The sequence below is a fragment of the Stenella coeruleoalba genome (genome assembly GCF_951394435.1).
Source record: "Stenella coeruleoalba genome assembly, chromosome: 20".
Classification (NCBI taxonomy): Eukaryota; Metazoa; Chordata; class Mammalia; order Artiodactyla; family Delphinidae; genus Stenella; species Stenella coeruleoalba.
In genome coordinates this window covers 47911822-47932290 of record NC_137166.1, presented here as the reverse complement: position 1 = coordinate 47932290, position 20469 = coordinate 47911822, and the positions used below count along the sequence as shown (strand labels likewise).

Genomic DNA, 20469 nt, shown 5'->3' with positions numbered 1-20469 from the left:
CCCCGCTGGAGCTCCTGGTGCCAGGCCCGGGGTGGCTTGCTTGGCACCCTTCCCCCGGGAAGTGATGGTGCACCTTCCCGCCCCGTACAGGAATGACCGTGAAGTGCCCATAAACCACCCCCGCATGGGTGGGTCTTCAGTCTGATAATCCACAAGGTCTGGCGAACCCTGGGAGCCGTGGGAGTTATACGGAAGGATTATTTGGGCTCATTTCCCCACTCACTCCTCCCAGATGATTTTGAAGCTATATACCAGACCTCATATCCCATAAAAATCTTTTTATTACACTTGATTTGTTAAACAAGACCCACAAGTTGAATTTGTTTGCTTTGACTTTTCAGTGTCTTCATTGACATTTTAAAAGGTTCACTGGTTGCTGCGTGGAAAATGGATTACAGGGAGGTAGAGTGGAAGACAGAAGCCAGTGAGGCGGCTGTTATATATTAATTATATTAGTAATTATTAAAAAGTACTATTATAATTATATGATAATTATATTATTATATGATATCGATAATTATATGATATGATAATTATGTTATTAATTACAGCATCTGATATATGTCAGAAGCTGTCTTGAGTGTTTTATATATGTTTATTCATTTAATGCTGACAGCAGTTTTTCAAGAGGAGGCGCTACTATCATCTCCATTGTACAGAGATAAAAATGAGGCACTAAAACTTATCCAAGGTCACTCAGCCAGGAAATAGCAGGGCCAGGATTTGAACACTTGCAGCCTGACCCTGGAATCCATGTAATTTGCATCTATGCTTTGCTGCCTCTTTGACTGGGGCAGAGGGCGTGATGAGGGAAAAGTGGTCTGGTTGGAGAGGTTAATTCATCAGGGCTTAGTAATGAATTGGGAGGAAGTAGCAAGAGGAGGAAGGAGTCACAGATGACGATGAAATAGTGATAGCCACCTCCCTGAGAGCACAACACCTGAGCAATTGTTCTGTGCCAGGTCCTCTCCCAAACTCTTTGTATGTGTGAACTCATTGGATCTTTTCTTTTTTAAATTGAAGTATAGTTGCTGACAATACTATATAAATCACACGTGTAAAATCTAGTGACTCAGAATTTATAGAGGTTATACTCCTTTATAGTTATTATAAAATGTTGGCTATGTTCCCCTGTTGTAAGATATATCCTTGTAGCTTATTTTATACCTAGTAGTTTGTACCTCTTAACCTCTTACCCCTATCTTGCCCTCCCTCCCCACACTGGACCCACTAGTTTGTTCTCTATATCTGTGAGTCTGCTTCTTTTTTTGTTATATTCACTCGTTTGTTGTATTTTTCAGATTCTATGTATAAGTGATATCATACAGTATTTGTCTTTCTTTGTCTGACTTATTTCACTTAGCATAATGCCCTCCAAGTCCATCCATGTTGCTGCAAATGGAAAAATTTCATTCTTTTTTTATGGCTGAGTAGTATTCCATTGTATATATATACCACCTCTTCTTTACCCATTCATGTGATGGACACTTAGGTTGCTTCCGTATTTTGGCAATTGTAAATAATGCTGCTATGAACATTGGGGTGTGTGTATCTTTTTTTTTTTTTTCTTTTTTGGCTGTGCAGCATGTGGGATCTTAATTCCCCGACCAGAGATTGAACCCGTGTCCCCTTCAGTGGAAGCTCAGAGTCTTAACCACTGGACCGCCAGGGAAGTCCCCACATGTATCTTTTCTTAGATCTTCACAGTGAGGGAGGAACTATTTTCAACCACAATCTACAGATGAAAAAAGAGAAGCCCAGAAGAGTTTAGTTTTGAGCCTGAGGTCACACATTTGGGAAGGGTGATACCAGTTTCTAACTCTTAGGATAACTCGCAGCTGACTCTACAAAATCCCCAGAGGGTGTGCACGCCTTCAAGGGACAAGTAAGCGTCTACCAATCCTGCAGAAACAATTAGGAATGGGCCCCAGGGTGGAGAGGTCTTATTTGGGGGACCTTCAGAGTAAAGTGTGCCTCAGAGTCCCTGTTTTCCTGGCTTCTCTCTCCCCTGAGCTCCAGGCAATCCCTGTACCTCTCCTTGTTTTAGCCCTGATGTCTGCACCTCTTTCCCCCACCAACCAGACCAACCAGACCGAGGACTCACCTCTGAGTCTCCAGTTTCGCTCAGCTTGAGCCAGACGTTCAGGAGACCTCAATGGGAGGAATAACTGAACCAAGTTCTCTCCTTGAGTCTGAGCTTTTCTTTCTGCTTGTTTCTCCCCTCTCTTGGTGTTTCCCTGTTCTGAGAGATTCTGTCCTTCTCCCTGTACATTTCTCCCCTCTCTAATGCTCCCTGCTCCCCACATCTCTTCCCACCTCCACGATCTCCTAGAATCTTCGAGTGTATCTAAGTGACCATATTTCTTTGACAGACACCCCATTTCAATTCTGTATCTCCCAATGTATCTCTGAAAGTCTCTCCAGATCTCTCTCTCTCTCTCTTTGTTATCACTGAGTCTCAGCATCTTCCTTGTCTCTGAGTGGCTCCCTGAGTCTCTCCCCTGATAAAGCCCACCAGGAATATACTAGAAGTCTGGCAAAGTTGGATTTTATTGATTTGCTGTAGCTAAGGGTAGAGGACTGCAGAGGGAGTACGGGCTGTCTCCCCAAACACAGGGAGAGTCATAGTCTTCCCTTGGTATCCACAGGGGTTAGTTCCGGGACCCCCATGGATACCAAAATTGGCAAATGTGCAAGTCCCTTATATCGAATGGTGTGGTACAGTTGGCCTTCTGTATCTGTGACAAAGTGACTTAGATCCTCCAGACAAGAGTGGGATGCCCTATTCTCACTACTGATATGATTCCAAAGAGCAAGCTTTCAGACAGCCCATGACTAGACATTGTCTCAACTCTAGGTCCTTGGTGTAAATGAACAAAAGCCATTTTTAGAGGTTCACATTCCAAGAGAAGCCAAATGATCCCCAACCTGATTTTATGAGACATCGTGGAAAATTTTTTTTTTTTAATGATTTCTTCCTGGGAAGACATAAACATTCCTGGTAAAATACTTAAGTGATTTTTAAATAAAGTTTAATGGGATAATCTCTTGTTCTGGGACCAGGCACTCAACCAACAGCCCCTCAAGACACTAATGACATTGAACCAAACGTTTTTTTCTTTGTAACAATGAAGGTCCAACCACCTGCTTTTCCTATAAAATGGCCCTGGGGCTATGAGTGTATTGGGGTCTCTTGTTGGGTTTCTCCTTCTCCAGGGAGAGAAGTCTGTGCTTCTCCCAGTGTGTCTCCTTTGCCCTTTGAATGTCTCCCTGTTCTTTGTTTCTCTGGTTTTTTAAAAAATTAATTTTTATTTTATATTGGAGTATAGTTGATTTACAATGTGGTATTAGTTTCAGGTGCACAGCAAAGGGATTCAGTTATACATATTCACACATCCATTCTTTTTCAGATTCTTCTCCCATATAGGTTTTTACAAAATATTGCGTAGAGTTCCCTGTGCTATGTAGTAGGACCTTGTTGTTTATCTATTTGATATATAGTAGTGTGCGTATGTTAATCCCAAACTCCTAATTTATCCCACCCCACCCCCACCTTTCCCCTTTGGTAACCATGAATTTGTTTTTGAAGTCTGCTTCTGTTTTGTAAATAAGTTCATCTGTATCATTTTTTAAGAGTCCACATATAAGTGATGTCATATGATATTTGTCTTTCTCTGTCTGACTTCCTTCGCTTAGTATGATAATCTCTAGGTCCATCCATGTTGCTGCAAATGGCATTATTTCATTCTTTTTTATGGCTGAGTAATATTCCATTGTGTATATATATCACATCTTATTTATCCGTTCCTCCATCGATGAACATTTAGGTTGCTTCCATGTCCTGTCTACTGTAAATAGTGCTGCTATGAACATTGGGGTGCATGTATCTTTTCAAATTATAGTTTTGTCCAGATATATGCCCAGGAGTGGGATTGCTGGATCATATGGTAGCTCTACTTTTAGTTTTTAAAGGAACCTCCATGCTGTTCTCCATAGTGACTGTACCAGTTTACATTCCCACCAGCCTTTAGGAGGGTTCCCTTTTCTCCACACTCTCTCCAGCATTGTTTGTAGACCTCTGGATGATGACCATTCTGACTGGTGTGAGGTGATTGTTCTTTGTTCCTCTGGGTCTTCCTGTCTTCTCCGTCTCTAAAGTCTCCCCATCGGTCCTCAGCCTGGTTCCGCTCCGCTCCGCCCCTCCCTCGGCCCCAGGCACTTGTGGCCCCTTTAAGGCGGGCCCCGCCCATGCCCCCGCCCCGCCCCGCCCCTCCGGGGTTCAGCTTTGGGTGCGCTCGGTTTCCGCTGGCACCGCTCCGTCTCCAGCCTCGGGCGCTATGGCGGGGTCTGCACTGAGGGTCGCTGGGCGGCAGCTCAGTCAATACAGCGAGTCTGGAGCCCGCATCCTCCTACGTCAGGTTCGCAGTGGCTGGACCGGGGAGCGAGATTACTGGATCCTGGGTGGCGGTAGGGGTGGAACTCCTGGGTCCTTTAAATCCGGAGAGATACCCGGGCCCTGACGCCTGGATCTTTGCGGAAAGGGGTGTAGGGCTAGATTCTTGCGTCCTTTAAAGGGGAGTGATCTGGGTCCCACATCTGGGACCCCGATCTGGGCTTCGGTCTGAACTCTTGCTTCCATTACAGAAGAGGATGACGGGGACCCAGGTTTGGGGATGGATGAAAGTTGGGACTCATTGGTTCCGACGGAGTAAGGTGCTGGGGTCCCAGACTCCTGACTCCGGGCAGGGGGATTCCTGTAATGGCTGCTAACTTGAAGGCGCTGTCACGTGGAACCTCTTAAGCCTCAGCATCCTGAACTGATAGAATTAAACAAATACCGCTTTCTTTGAAACCTTCAGCCTTTAAGAACCAGTCACCTCAAGATCTCAACATCATGACCTTAGTTTCAACACAATTGTTCCCAGGCCTCTTTTCATTGCTTTTGGTGCTGCCTGTTGTTGAAGCAGTAGAAGCCAGAGATGCAATCGCTCTCGTTCTCAGTATTACAGGCATTTATGCTTGTTTGGGGGTATATGCACGAAGGAGAAATGGACAGATGTGACTTTGAAGGACGTCCTGAATCAAACCTTGCCCTGAAAACCTTTGTGCTGTTGAGGTTCAGAACTGAGTTTTGGTGTCTGAAAGTTCCCAAGAAACAGTAAATAGGGTAGTTTCATAGTCTTGGTTTCCCTATAAATAGGAACAAATTGGTATACTATATTAAATGGAAAACAAAACGTTTTCTTCACAACAAATAATGCACTGAAAAATGCCATCTGTAATTTGCATTTGCTAGTTAGAAAGAAGGTCAAAGAAGTGAGAAGGCTGAACTTTGCAAAAGTAATATTTCCTAGTTTAAGAATTCTCAATAGGAAGAAGAAAACTCTTGCGCAGAATCCTAGGAAACTGCCACTGTTTAGTTATAATCACTGCCTTCTGCAACACTGAGGAGTCTTTTCTCCATATTTTTAATGGTTTTTTGTTTCGTTATCTCCCAAGTTAATATTGTACGTAGATATTAAATACAGTTGGTCAAAAATTAAAACTTATCTCTTGGTGGGGGAAAAAGTTTAGAAAATGTATTCGTTGTACCTAACGTTGAAATGGAGAAAAGATTTAATGTAAAAAAATACTTTATATTGACATTGAAATGGAGAAGAGATTTAATGTTTAACAAAAACAAAAAAATTTTTATATTAACGGGTAACATCTCCATGGTGAGAAGTACTATATTAAATATAAACCCATTAAGTAAAAAAAAAAAAAAGTGGGGGGACAGGGGCTTCTGCTTCTGGATCTTAGGAAGAGAATGGAGTTGAGGCCTGGACTCCTGGGTCCACAGTAAGGGGGGGTCTGAATCTGTGCTCTCACTTGTCCCCACCCCCTTTCCAGATGTTTGAGCCCAAGAGCTGCACCTACACTTACCTCCTGGGTGACAGAGAGTCCAGAGAGGCCATTCTGATCGACCCGGTTCTGGAGACAGCGCATCGGGATGCCCAGTTGGTCAAGGAACTGGGGCTACAGCTGCTGTATGCTGGTCCGTTTGGGGGCCGGGCTCCTGGGCCTGAGGGCGCGGGACTGTAGCGTGGAGTGGGAAGCTAGGACTGGGACTCCTGGGTCTGAGGGAGGAGGGGGCTGGGGGCTGGGAATCCTGCGTCCTCTCTGTGCCCTCCTGGACCTGGCTCTCCTCTCTCTCCCAGTGAATACCCACTGCCATGCGGACCACATTACCGGCTCCGGGCTGCTCCGGTCCCTACTCCCCGGCTGCCAGTCTGTCATCTCCCGCCTTAGTGGGGCCCAGGCTGACATGCACATTGAAGATGGAGACCCCATCCGCTTCGGGCGCTTCGTGAGTTGGATGCTGGGTCCCCGAGAGGGTGGTGGCCTGGAGTTTTTGGACTAAAGGGAAGTGGGGCTTGGGGGCCTGGACTCCTGACTCCTGAGTTTCTGTCTCAGGGAGAAGGGCTCCATAAACCCAGGTGAAAAACTGATCCAAGAGGCTCTGGGCAGGTGTCTCTGGCCCATCCCCTTAAGTCAACAACATCTATGGCGTTTCCTATAACCTTGGGGCAACTCCTTTGGCCTGGAGTCTCATAAAATTTGACTGGGAGCTGGAATTGCAAGGTCATGGCTGAGGGAGAGACCCAGCCCTATCTTCCCAGAGCCACTGTTGGAGGAAGGCGCATGCAGTTGCCCAGAGCCCAGAGCCGGGACTAGGGTGAGGCAAGAGAGAAATCCAGGGCGCAACATTTAAGGGGGCGCTCATTCTCAGGGTGGTGCAAAGGCAGGGCTGGCACCTTCTAGTGGGCGCCTCCTTAAATATTGCTCCCTATAGGAGCCTGCTTGCCTCACCCTAACCCCAGCCCTGCTATTGCCTCACACAGGAAAGGTCTGAAGGTTCCTACCTCCTCTCCTTTCTTTGCCCCAAGCAGAATCAGCAGGTTTCTGGCCAGAAGTTCAACCCAGGGAAATACGATGGGTGAGGAGGTGCTAGGGTTGCCCTCAGAGGGAGGGGAAACAGCTGGCAGGACTTTTTCCTGATCAAAGTTGCTAAAGACTTAGAGAGTTTGGCTGGCTTTGGGGACAGAATGTCACTTGGACTTGACCTCCAAGTTAGAGGGTTTTACTAAACGAGGCCAGTTAAACTGAGTCAGATGGTTTGGGGAAATAAAGGCTGTGGGTGGGATCAGAGGGTTTAGCTCCACTAGTTACAGCCTCTTTATTTCAAGCCTTTTTCTGGAAGCAGGTAAAAAAGAAAATGCATTGTACATTTAGGTACACTGTACATAATAAGCAGGTGCTAACAAGCATTTCTTGGGTTGAGAAGCCTTAGAGGTGTTAGAAATGGTTTGGGTTTATTTCAAGAAGAGCCGTTCGTTAAACTGGATGAGTGATGTTTTCAATGAATCAACATGGAAGGGCTTAGCTGTGGAAGATTTAGCTTTAGTGCTTGGCTTATTTATTTATTTTAAAATTTATTTATTTTTGGCTGCATTGGGTCGTTGGGTCTTCGTTGCTGCGCGTGGGCTTTCTCTTGTGGCGTCGAGCGGGGGCTTCTCTTGTCGCGGAGCACAGGCTCTAGGTGCGTGGGTTTCAGTAGTTGCAGCACGTGGGCACGTGGGCTACTAACCACTAAACTACTTTCTGTCTCTATAGATTTGTCTATTCTGTACATTGCATAGAAATATGGTATCATATGTGGTCTTTGTGACTGGCTTTTTTTTTTTTTTTTTTTTTGCGGTACGCGGACCTCTCACTGTTGTGGCCTCTCCCGTTGCGGAGCACAGGCTCCGGATGCGCAGGCTCAGCGGCCGTGGCTCACGGGCCCAGCCGCTCCGCAGCACGTGGGATCCTCCCGGACCGGGGCACGAACACATGTCCCCAGCATCGGCAGGCAGACTCTCAACCGCTGCGCCACCAGGGAAGCCCTTTGTGACTGGCTTTTGCCACTGACCATAATGTTTTCAAAGTTCATCCATGTTGTAACATGTATCAGTGTTTCATTTCTTTTTATTGCTGATAATATTCCGTTGTATGGATATATCACATTTTATTTATTCATTCATCGGTGGATGGACATTTGAATTGCTTCCACTTTTGGCTCTTATGAATTATGCCACTATGAATATTCATGTGCAAGTTTTTGTGTGGACGTATGTTTTCATCTCTCTTGGGTATATACTTAGGATGGAATTACTGGATCATATGAACTCTGTTTAACAATTTGAGGAACTGCCAAACTGCTATCAAAAACTGTTATTCGGGGGTTTCCCTGGTGGCGCAGTGGTTGAGAGTCCGCCTGCCGATGCAGGGGACGCGGGTTCATGCCCCGGTCCGGGAAGATCCCACATGCCGTGGAGCAGCCAGGCCCGTGAGCCATGGCCGCTGAGCCTGCGCGTCCGGAGCCTGTGCTCTGCAACGGGAGAGGCCACAACAGTGAGAGGCCCACGTACCGCAAAAAAAAACAAAAACAAAAACAAAAACAAAACCTGTTATCCAAAGTGGCTATACTATTTTATGTTCCCATAACCAGTTGTGTGAGGGTTCCAGTCCCTCTACATCCTTGTTACCACTTGTATTATCTGTCTTTATGATTGTTCAGCATTTTGTTTGGTTTTCCTCCGAGTTCTTTGTAAACCTTTGGAGATGGGCACTTTTTTTCCCTCTCATTTTCCTCCTCCCACTTAAAAAATTGAATTGTAACATGCATATTATACAGTAAAAGGGGCACATATTACACATGTACAGCTTTGTAAATTTTAACATATGTCTATACTTGAGTATCCACTGCCCAGATCGAGATCCAGAACGTGCCCATCGCCCCAGAAGTCTTCCTTGTCCCTCTTCCTGGCCATTGACAGCCCCACCAAGGGACCATTCTTCTGACTTACTTAATCGTAGATTAGTTCTGCCTGTTCTGGACCTTATAAACAGAAACCAGTGTGTACTCTTATGTCCGCTTCTTTCACTCTACCTACTATTGTGTATAATTGTAGTTCTTTCCTTTTTTGCTGTATAGCAGTGGTTGGCCACCTTTTTCTGTAAAGGACCAGATGGTAACTATTTTCAGTTTTGCAGGCCATATGGTCCCTGTTGTAACTACTTAATTTTCCTATTGGTGTGAAATCATCTACAGACAATGAATGCATGAATAAGCATGGCTGGGCTCCAGTAAAACTTTATTTATGGCCACTGAAAATTGAATTTTAATAATTTTCATGTGGCATGAAATGTCATTCTTATAAAAGCAGATGGCAGGCCAAATTTGGTGCACCGACCACAGTTTGCCAACCCCTGACGTAGAGCATTTCACTGTGTGAATTGATGACAATTTATATCCATTCTCCTTTTGATGGTTGATTCTAGTTTGGGGCTATTATGAATAATGCTACTCTGAAGATTCTTGCACAAATCTCTTGGTGGACATTACCCTCAATTCCAGGGAGTGGGCTTGCTGAGTCTTAGAACTGACACATATTTAACTTTAGCAGAAACTGCCACACAGCTTTTTTTTTTTTTTTTTTTTAATATACAAATTTATTTATTTTTGGCTGTGTTGGGTCTTCGTTGCTGGGCGCGGGCTTTCTCTAGTTGCGGTGAGCGGGGGCTACTCTGCATTGCGGTGCACGGGCTTCTCATTGCAGTGACTTCTCTTGTTGCGGAGCACAGGTTCTAGGCACGCGGGCTTCAGTAGTTGTGGCATGTGGGCTCAGTAGTTGTGGCTCGCGGGCTCTAGAGCACAGGCTCAGTAGTTGTGGCGCATGGGCTTAGTTGCTCCGCGGCATGTGGATCTTCCCGGACCAGGGCTCAAACCCGTGTCCGCTGCATTGGCAGGCGGATTCTTAACCACTGTACCACCAAGGAAGCCCCAAACACCTTTTTGAACTGGTTTTACATTTTATATTCACAGTGAGCCAAATTTGTACGGTTTCACTGTAGAATGGATTTACTGTTTTAATAAGCAATGATTGAGATTCGAACATTCTAACTCCCAAGAGGGTTGGTGGATTCCGAAAGTTAGTGTTGCCTGTTAAATACAGCGATATAGAGGGGGTGCTGCTCAAGATACTAATCCCAGGTCCCCAGGATTCCTTAACCCTCTTAAACATTATGGAGGGCCCTAAAAAGCTTTTGTTTACCTGGGTTCTATCAAGGAATATTTACTGTGTTAGTTACATGTCAATTATATCTCAATTTTAAAAAGAAATGGGAAATTCCCTGGTGATCCAGTGGTTAGGACTCTGTGCTTTCACTGTGGAGGGCTTGGGTTCAATCCCTGGTCAGGGAACTGAGATCCCACAAGCTGTGCGGTGAGGCTAAAAAAAAAAGAAATAAAAAATAAGTATTTAGATATGCAAAACATATTTACTGTATCAGAAGTTGAAACTGAGACTTTTTTTATTTTTTATTAATTTATTTTTTTACATCTTTATTGCAGTATAATTGCTTTACAATGGTGTGTTAGTTTCTGCTTTATAACAAAGTGAATCAGTTATACATACACGTATGTTCCCATATCTCTTCCCTCTTGCGTCTCCCTCCCTCCCCCCTCCCTATCCCACCCCTCCAGGCAGTCACAAAGCACTGAGCTGATCTCCCTGTGCTATGCGGCTGCTTCCCACTAGCTATCTACCTTACGTTTGGTAGTGTATATATATCCATGCCTCTCTCTAGCTTTGTCACAGCTTACCCTTCCCCCTCCCCATATCCCCAAGTCCATTCTCTAGTAGGTCTGTGTCTTTATTCCTGTGAGACTTGTTTTAAAACACAAGAATACACAAGCACACATTCCATCAGCTGTCAGAGTGATGACATCATCACAAGTCATGGAGCTTCTGGGAAAACTGCACTGAACTCTCAGGGGAGAATGAGAGTGAGAAAGGGCAAAAGACCTCTTCACACTATTATGAAAATAGTTTTGATCTTGCAGACCCTCAGGGTTCCCTCGACTACACCACTTGGAGAACCATTCTTTTTACAAAATCTTTGTCACATCTAACGACATAGACAATAATTCTTAAATTGTTCTGAAATCCAGCCCATGTTCAAATTTCTCCAAGTGCTTAGGAATCATTTTTACAGCTGCTTATATGAACCAGGACCCGATGGAGGTTCACACATGGCATTTGGCTGTTAGGTCTATTTAGTCTCTTTTAATCTAGAACAGTTTCAGACCCTTTCTGCCCCATGACATTGACTTTTGAAGCTCCCAGCCTGTTGTCTTGCAGAATATCCCACTTTCTGGATGTGTCTGGTTGTTTCCTCCTGGTGTTACTTAACTTGTTCTTTGAAAACTTCTCTTTGCTGTTAACTGAAGTAGATTGCAGATATTTCTGTATTGGATGATAATAATAATAATAAATAACTTAATAATAGTTAAGAAATACTGAGTGTTTTGTTTCTCACTTAGCATTGTGAGAAAGTGCATTTTCTCAGCATGTATCTCACACAATTTTCAGAATCAAATATCACTTCCTGGGAGCAGGGAGAGGTGGGACCCGTGGCTAGTGTTGGGGTGTGTGCCCCATTTATGGAGGACACCCACTACATAATTCAAGTTGATTATTCATGCTTGGGAATGTAGTCTGTCTACTTTAAAGCCTTTTTTTTTTTTTTTAATTAGAAGCTGCAAATATACATTTTTAAAAAATCTTCCAAATGTTAAGGGTAAACAACAGATTCAGACTTTTAATAACTACCGAGCAGTCCAGACAAAACATTGCTATGGCTGAACCTGGTTCTTGAGCCTCCACTGTGTCTTTTCTGACAGATAGATCTCATTAAACCTTCCTAACCACATAGTGAGATCAGAAACATTTTCCCCATTTTACAGAGAAGGGGGTGCAGAGAGGGAAAGTGACTTGCCCAAAAGTTATACTGAGAAAGTGGCTGAGCGAGGAATTGAACCCAGGAGACCTGGTGGTTCCACGAGATCAGTGTTTTTAGAATTTTAAAACATTATTATTTTTATAATATAGGAATTATTGTGTTGGGCTTTTTTTTTTTTTTTTTTTTTGGCCGCATCATGCAGCTCATGGGATCTTAGTTCCCTGACCACGGATTGAACCTGGGCCTACGGCAGTGAGAGCTTGGAGTCCTAACCACTGGACCTCCAGGGAATTCCCTGGGCATTTTTAAAATGCTTTACATACATGAAGTAATTTAATCTTTATAATAGCCCTATGAAGTGGGGACAATTATTATGCCCATTTTACAAATGAGCAGAGAAGCCCAGAGAGGTGAAGTAACTTGCCCAAGGTCACACAGCTAGCAATAGCAGAGCCAAAATTAGAACCCATGTCACCCGGCTCCAGAGACTGCTCCTAACCACTAATCCATGTGCCCTCACCAAGAGAGAAATATTTTACATCTGGATTCAGCACTGAAACCTCAGCTGCGTGAAATACCACTTACCCTTCCTGTGTACCAGGCACACTGAGATTTCCCACTTTATCTCACTCCTCCCCACTCCACTCTTTATGTCTAGCCCACTTTGTTTTTTGCTCATGGTTACGTCTGTGAGAGTCATCCGTATTGTCGCATATAGTTATAGTTCGTTCATTCTCATCCTGTGCCTCAGTTTCCTCATCTGTAGAATGGGGACAGGAGTGGTACTTACCTCATAAGGATGTGTGTGGCCTGAATGAGTTCAGTCATGTAAAGCGCTTAGAAGAGAGCCTGGTACAGGAAAAAGGGTAATCAATGCCAGGCTTCTAAAGAGTAGGTAGATCGGACTGATGGGAGAAGAGGAAATTGCAGGGGCAAAGAGGTGTGGAGAACTGTGCTATTTTCTGGAAATGACTCTGGGGTTCAGAGTAGCTGGGGAAAGGAGGATGTTATAGGACATGGGGCTAGAAAAGTGAGCAGGCACCAGAGCAGGGGCTGAGGAGTTGGAACTCTGCCCTGGGGGCGGTGGAAGCTGGGGAAGGGTTTTGAGCAGAGAGGGACAAAATTGGATCTGGGTGACAGAAAACCCCCCTCAGGGTCATGTAGGAGGCGGACTAGAGGCTGGCAGGCCAGGGAGGAGGCTGTCAGTTGGCCCAAGCAGGAGAGGCCTGAGATGGGCAGGATTATGGGGGTTGATAGAGGCTAAATTCTAGATATTCTAGAGAAGGGAAAGATAAACAGGGAGGCTGATAATCAGCAAAGCCACTTGAGACACAGACGCAGTCACTAAGGGCCCAGGGGATCTTGATCTATGCGGCAAGCTGGATTGTGTTCAATTGATATTAAAATTTTGTTCAATTTATACACATAAGACAATTATATATACCATATACCATTGACCCTTGAACAACCTAGGAAGTTAGGGGCACTGGCCCTCCCCACATTCAAAAATTGGGGTATATTGGGCTTCCCTGGTGGCTCAGTGGTTGAGAGTCCGCCTGCCGATGCAGGGGACGGGGGTTCGTGCCCCGGTCCGGGAAGATCCCATGTGCCGCAGAGCGGCTGGGCCCATGAGCCATGGCCGCTGAGCCTGCGCGTCCGGAGCCTGTGCTCCGCAATGGGAGAGGCCACAACAGTGAGAGGCCCGCGTACCACAAAAAAAAAAAAAAAAAAAAAAAAAATTGCGGTATATCTTCCAGTTGGTCCTTCTATCTGCGGTTCCAATGCATCCACAGATTCACCAAACCAGATCGTGTAGTACAGTAGTATTTACTACTGAAAAAAATCTGTCTATATGTCGACTTGCACAGTTCAAACCTGTGTTACTCAAAGGTCAACTGTATATACTCTAACTACTGGTTGTTTACAACTGACGTCCTTCTGATTGGCCAATACCCATGCCATAACTATGGTTAAATATTTTGAACATTACTCGTGAATATCCATCCCCCTTTTTAGTTCAAAAGACTCCCATGCTTTTTGTTTAAAAAAAAAAAAAATTCAGAGAGTATGGAAACATACAAAATAAAAAGTGAAAGGTCATCCCTCTACTACAAAAAGGTAATGTTAATTTTGGGGGCCAGGGGATGTGATTTTTCCCACAAGATTTTGCAAGATTTGTGATTTTGCTTTGCACTTGTTTTGCATTGCCCATTTATTTCTATTGTAGATGAGCTAGGAAGGTGTTTGGCAGAAAGCAATGGAAAAACCCATACAGTGGCTTAAATAAATAGTTTATTTTTCTCCTATAACAGGAAATTTGGAAGAATGTAGCTATTCTCTTCGATTTGGCAGCACCATCATTTGTGGGATTCTCTTGGCTTTTTTTTCCTTCATGGTTGCAAGATGGCTGCTGCAGCTCCAGCCATCACACCTTGTGTTCAGAGCCAGATGAAGTGGAAAGGGCAGGTGCCAGTCCCTTTTATCAGGAAGGGAAAAGCTTTCCCAGAAATCCTCAGGAGACTTATCGAGATCTCATTGGCCAGAGGACTGTGCCAGAGGCCACCCAAGCTGTCAGGGAGGCTGGGAAAGTGCTCGGCGGGGCACACTGATGCCCCAGACCAAATTGGAGATCTGTGAGTGGGGAAGGTTAGAATGGATACTGGGTGTCGAAACAGAGTCTGCACATGGTGTCCTTCAACAATTAGCAGATGACTGACCTGGACGAGGATGCTAATTGGCGGGAGGGGCCTCTATTAAGAGAGGAGGAGTGATATGTGAGTGGGAACTAATCTTTTAAGTAATTGTTAGATTGTTCTGACAGTTGCTTCCCTGAACTGAGCATGGGAATTTAGATAATCGGGATTCCCTGGATGGTGTTTTTGTGTTCATGTGTCAGGGGTTCTTAACCGCAGAGTCTTTTTTTATATATATATAAATTTATTTATTATTTATTTATTTATGGCTGCATTGGGTCTTTGTTGCTGCTGCACGGGGCTTCCTCTAGTTGCGGCCAGCAGGGGCTGCTCTTCGTTGTGGAGCGCGGGCTTCTCACTGCGGTGGCTTCTCTTATTGTGGAGCAGAGGCTCTAGACGTGGGCTTCAGTAGTTGTGGCACGCGGGCTCAGTAGTTGTGGCTCGCGGCCTCCAGAGCACAGGCTCAGTAGTTACGGCACACAGGCTTAGCTGCTCCATGGCATGTGGGAATTTTTCCAGACCAGGGCTCGAACCCGTGTCCCCTGTATTGGCAGGCGGATTCTTAACCTCTGCGCCACCAGGGAAACCCAACCACAGAGTCTTAGAAATGACTCTGAGGGGTCAGGAAGTATGTGCATTTACGATGTTGCTAGACGCTGCTAAGCTGTCCTCTAAAATGGCTATACTGAGTTGTACTCACATCCCAGGGGATGAAAGGGTTTGCCTCAAGCACCCTAAGCAACTCTGACAACTGCCAATCTGTTAGGTGAAAAATAGGGCTTTTAGATATCTCCTTCCCTTCCTTTCTTTTAAGGAAGATCAAACATCTTATCAGATGTTTTTTGACTATTTGTTCCCTTTACCATGAATTGCCTGGTTTTTTCTTTTGCCCATTTTTCTTTGGGGGTTCTTATTGATACTTAGGGGCTGTTTATATATTATGACTATTCATACTTTTTAATACTCTCTTATACATGTGCTAATGTTGTCTGATTTTTTTCGTCTTGTCACTCTGATTTTTGCCTTTTTCTGTAATGAAGTTAAACTATGTGGTCCCATCTGTTCCTGTTTTTCCTTGTGGCCTCTGAATTTCCTATCATGCTTAGAAAAACCATTTCTACCTCAAGATTTTATATATATAAATATATATGTATTTATAAATATGTATATTCTTCTATATTTCCTTCTAGAATTTTTTGGGTTTTCTATGTTTAGATCTTTCGTTTATCGTGAATTTTGTGTTTTATTTTTTATTATAAAATGACGTGTTTTAAAAATACATAAATAAATAAAATGACATGTTTACTGTAAAAAAAAAGATGATACAGGAAAAACCTAAAGAAAAAAAATATTTTGAGTTAATGAGTAAAATTTTTTTTAAGAGATGACATTGTATAAGTTGCTTTGTAACCTGTTTTTTGAACTTACGGGATAGTAAATATCTTTTCCTGCCATTAAATGTTTGTGTATAGCATCATCGAATTTTATTTCACTGACAATTTGAAATGACTGTTTAGTATTCCATATTTATATTAGTGTGCTCATCTTTTTCTTACTGATTTACAAGATCTGTTTGTACATAAAGTGCACTGACTACTATGTGGTGTGTTTGTGTTACAAATATATTTGGCCACCATGTTGATTCCCTTTAAATTTTGTTCATGATGTTGCCATTCAGAAACATCAAATGTATTTAAATTCAAACCATTGATCTTTCCCTTAATGATTTATGACTTCTGGGATGGATGTTCTTCTCTAACCAGAGATCATATATTTACTTGTATTTTTGTTGTTGTCACTGTTTTATGATTTTATTTTCTTGCTTTAAGTTTTTAATTTTGGGGGAGTTTACTCTGGAGTGAGGTTTAAGTCCGGAATCTAACTTCAATATTTTTTTTATCAAAAAGAGGTTATCTAGATGTGACCCTGGGATGGGATGGGGTGGGGGGCTTCTGAGGCCAGTTTCACCATGAGAGTAAAGCCACAGCCTTATTGGTGACTCTTTGTACTCTCCTTCTCTTCCAGGCCTTGGAGACCCGGGCCAGCCCGGGCCACACCCCAGGCTGTGTCACCTTCGTCTTGGATGACCACAGCATGGCCTTCACTGGAGATGCCCTGCTTATCCGAGGGTGTGGGCGGACAGACTTCCAGCAAGGTCACAGGCCCCTTTCCCCAGCCCGAGATCTTAGTATGGTTATGTGGGTGCCAGGGTTTTAAGTGTCAGTTGCAAGAATGAATGGATGAATGTTAGACTTTTAGGGGGTCAGGATTAGATTCAAGGAGTTTACTGCCGGAGTGGAGGAGAGTTGGGTTCAGAGGTTAGTGGTTGGGGGACAGTTAGAGTCAAGAGTGTGTGTTAGTTATCTATTGCTGTAAAGCAAATCACCCCAGAACTTAGTGGCTTAAAACAATGATTAACATCATCTCACACAGGTTTTGCGAGTTAGGACTCTGGGAGAAGCTTAACTGGATGGTTCTTGCTCAGGGTCTTGTGTGAGGTTGCAACCAAGCTGCTGGCCAGGGCTGACTGAAGGCTCGACTGGGGCTGGAGGATCCACTTCCAAGGTGGCTCACTGACGCTGGTTGTTGGCAGGAGGCCTCAGTTCCTCACAATGCAGGGCTGCTCGAGTGTCTTCATGACATGGCAGCTGGATTGTCCCAGAGGGAACCTTCAGAGAGACAGGCAGACAGAAGACCTAATTTTTTTTTTTTTAAATGAGCTTATCTCAGAAGTTAAACTCTGTTAGTTCTGCCATATCCTATTTATTAGATGCAAGTCACTTAGTCCAGACCACTAAGTCAAGGCAAGGGGAATTATGTGTCACATTTTCAAGAGAAGAGTTGCAAAGTGTTCATGGGCATATTTTTAACCCCCCATAAGGGGTTTAGCTGGTGCAGGGAGGGGTGTGGAGTTTGATTCAGGGGTTTAGCTGCTGGGGGAAGTTAGATTTGGCAATTTAGCTGCTAGAAGGTTGCTAGACTCAGTGGTTTAATTGCTAGGAGGTGGTGTTACATTTGGGGTTTAGCTGCTGGGGGCAATTAGATTAAGGGGTTTTGCTGCGGGAAGGGTGTTTACTTTCACAATATCAGCGTATGAGATTTGAGTATGTGTGTGAATGTGAGGTGGACACTAGATTGGGAGGATTTAGCTGCCTTGCAGGAGGCCAGCAAGGCTGGACGAGAGAGAAGAGACAGAGCCACAGCGAGCTGAGCTGGCCGTGGGTAACCAGATCCCCAGGCTGCCTCTTTCTTCCTCTTTCCTTATCTCTCCATCTTGGTCTCTATCTTTTTCTCTCTGAGGCTCCTAATCTTCCATTTATCCATCCCCAACACAGTCATGAGATCGAAAGATTTAGGCTGAAAGGAAAGGTGGCAGAACGTTCCAGAGAGGTTTGTCCCTGTCCCAACTTAGGACTCAGAGCTTCTTGTCAGAACCATGGCTCTATCCTCCTCTTTGGCCTAATGTCTTCAGTTTCTTATCTTTCCATCCACTTTCCCTGCCCAGAATCCTTTCTTGGCATCCCCAGAGTGAGGGAATTTGGTGCTTCAGGGTCATATCCTAACCTTGTTTACAGTCATGCTGGATTCTCACCATTTCCCAATTCTTTGCACATGCTGTTCCACCTGCCTAGAATGCCCTTCCCTCTCCTTCTCTACCCAGTCAAAGGACTACTGGCAGAAAATGAGGGAGACGGTTTAGCTACAGTGATTTTTATCCTCTCCTTTTCCTGAAGGGAAGGGATTTGGGAGTTCCTCTCATCCTGTTGCTCCACTGACCTCTGAGTTTTCCCTCCCCAGGCTGTGCTAAGACCTTGTACCACTCAGTTCATGAAAAGATCTTCACACTTCCAGGAGACTGTCTGATCTACCCTGCTCATGATTACCATGGTGAGGGCTTCTTGGAGGAGGTGTGGGATTTACATAACTTATTATTTGAGAGGGAGCACCAAACTGCTGTGGCTTGCAGACTACAATTCCCAGGAACTCCTCTGGCCAAAAAGATCAAGTGCTTAGGTGTACTGAGTGTGGATGTAGAAACTACGATGCCTAGAATCTAGAAGGCATAGGCTTTCCTGGGACTTCCTTATAGAACTTAGGGAACTGTGGGAAACTACATTTCCCATAGTGCCCGTTGAGGAGGGAAAGCAATCTGTTAGTCCTGAGCCAGAAAGGCACCCTGAGGCCTCCTGGGAAATGTAGTTCTGGGAGGCCCAAGGCACTGGACGGCTCAACATTCCTCCCCCTCTCTTGGCCACTAGGACTCACAGTATCCACTGTGGAGGAGGAGCGGACTCTAAACCCTCGGCTCACCCTCAGCTGTGACGAGTTTGTCAAGGTCATGAGCAAACTGAACTTGCCCAAACCTCAGCAGATAGGTGAGCAGTTGAGGGGGAGGAGGGTGCTGAGGTCTGGATTCCTGGGTCTGAGGGAGAAGGTGCTGGGGATCTGGACTCCTGGGTGTGAGGGGTGGAGGGGCCTCAGGGCCAGAACTCTAGTTTCCCAAAGAAGGACTATTAGGATTTCTGGGTCCCCAGTGGGGGCATAGAGAGAGCGGGAGGGTCTGCCTGGGCCCCTTGGTTTCACCCTTAGCTTCTTCCTTTCAGACTTTGCGGTTCCAGCTAACATGCGCTGTGGGATCCAGACACCCGCTTCCTGACTCTCAGGTGCTCATATCCAGTTAATAATGCACTAGGTGGGGTGAGGGGCACAGTACCATCACCAGAGCCTCTCTTATCTTCCCCTCCCTTACCAGACTCTCAAGCTTCTTAAATAAAAAAAATATATATTTTTTTCCCTCTGAATCTGACTTCTGTTTTCTGGGGGACCCAATGGGTTTCTGGGCTGAGATGCCTGTGGTTAGTTGTGGTCCCTGGATAGGCCAGGGAGCAAGGCCATGTAAAGGTCCTGGGAGCCTGGAAGGAGATTTGCTAACTCATAAGATAGAAGCAAACAGATATCTGGGGCAGTGTTCCTCAGCTCCTTGGATTAGAACAGTCTTAAGTTAAACTACTTGCCCCATGAGACCCAGAATAAGGTACTTCACTGCTCCAAGCCTCAGTTTCCTCATTTGTAAAATGGGAATAATAGTAATAATAATAGGGTGTTGTGATGATCCAATGAGTCCATATGTATGAAGTGCTTGGTACACTGCCTGCACAGCAGACTTCCTATCAGTGTTCACTATTACTGTTACTATCATTTGAAATGAGCTCTGAGGCACCTCCTGGCTTGAGTGACAGGATGCCTAATGGTAAAGACCATGGACTTTCGAGAGAACAAATATGGTGTTAACATTAACATGTGTAGACTTTGCGGACACTTGTCCCCCTCAGCCTCAGTTTCCTAACTATAAAATGGAGATAGTAATCCCTTTCTCTACTGTAGGCCGCTGTAAGGATGAAATAAATTAATGCGTGTAAAATGTTTATACTTTATACACATAGCTCCTGATATCCAGTGATCCTTTCTCACATACCAGTTATTTTCCTGTTTTTGCCCAGAGAGGAAAGGGTCTGGCTGAGACCTTTAACCTCTGCCCTCCACCCATAGCAAAGTGGTGGTGGGGGGAACATACTTCCCCCTGTCTCTGGGCGGGTCTCTGACTCAGCTCAGGGCACCCCCCTCCCCTTGCCCAGCTCCCCAAACCGGTCGGGGCCCTTCTAAAGGGCTCATTAGAGGGGAGAGGCCCCTATCTCCATTCCTCTCTTCCTTTCAGGATTCCCAGGGTCTGGACATTATACATAGGTGACCAAGGCGCCTGGCCCTCCAGGGGGGAGGAATGGGGGTGCTGGAGGCAGAGTTGGGGGGTCGTCATGCTGGGCTTTCCGAGGGTGGGGCCTGGATGGCCGGATGCCGCGGCTGCGGGCGGGGCAAGCTGGTCGCTCCCTCCTCCCTCGAGAGCTGTTGAACCTGTTGTCCCCATCCACTTCCGGGCTGCTGGGAAGGG

At 45.0% G+C, this 20469-nt stretch overlaps 2 protein-coding genes across 2 annotated transcripts; both read left to right on the top strand.

The window, feature by feature from the left end:
* The first annotated feature begins 4276 nt into the window (after positions 1-4276).
* On the top strand, positions 4277-19317 carry ETHE1 (ETHE1 persulfide dioxygenase). The gene is made up of 7 exons (XM_079907626.1): positions 4277-4418; positions 5893-6037; positions 6201-6349; positions 16548-16677; positions 18321-18410; positions 18782-18898; positions 19127-19317. Exons 1-7 carry the CDS (start codon positions 4338-4340, stop codon positions 19177-19179), a joined length of 765 nt encoding a protein of 254 aa, XP_079763752.1. The 5' UTR covers positions 4277-4337; the 3' UTR covers positions 19180-19317.
* Positions 4895-5062, top strand: LOC307179244 (small integral membrane protein 30-like; the record flags this gene model as incomplete). The annotated part of the gene is made up of 1 exon (XM_079908135.1): positions 4895-5062. The coding sequence occupies one exon, from the start codon at positions 4895-4897 to the stop codon at positions 5060-5062; it is 168 nt and encodes a 55-aa protein (XP_079764261.1).
* Positions 19318-20469: the final 1152 nt, after the last annotated feature.

What these genes read in the sequence shown, in the direction of transcription:
- ETHE1 (XM_079907626.1), top strand. Translation starts at nt 4,338, where the DNA reads ATGGCGGGGTCTGCACTGAGGGTCGCTGGGCGGCAGCTCAGTCAATAC. An exon ending in GCTACAGCTGCTGTATGCTG is followed by an intron (nt 6,038 to 6,200) that starts GTCCGTTTGGGG and finishes TCTCTCTCCCAG; the next exon opens with TGAATACCCACTGCCATGCG. An exon ending in CCCTGCTCATGATTACCATG is followed by an intron (nt 18,411 to 18,781) that starts GTGAGGGCTTCT and finishes CTTGGCCACTAG; the next exon opens with GACTCACAGTATCCACTGTG.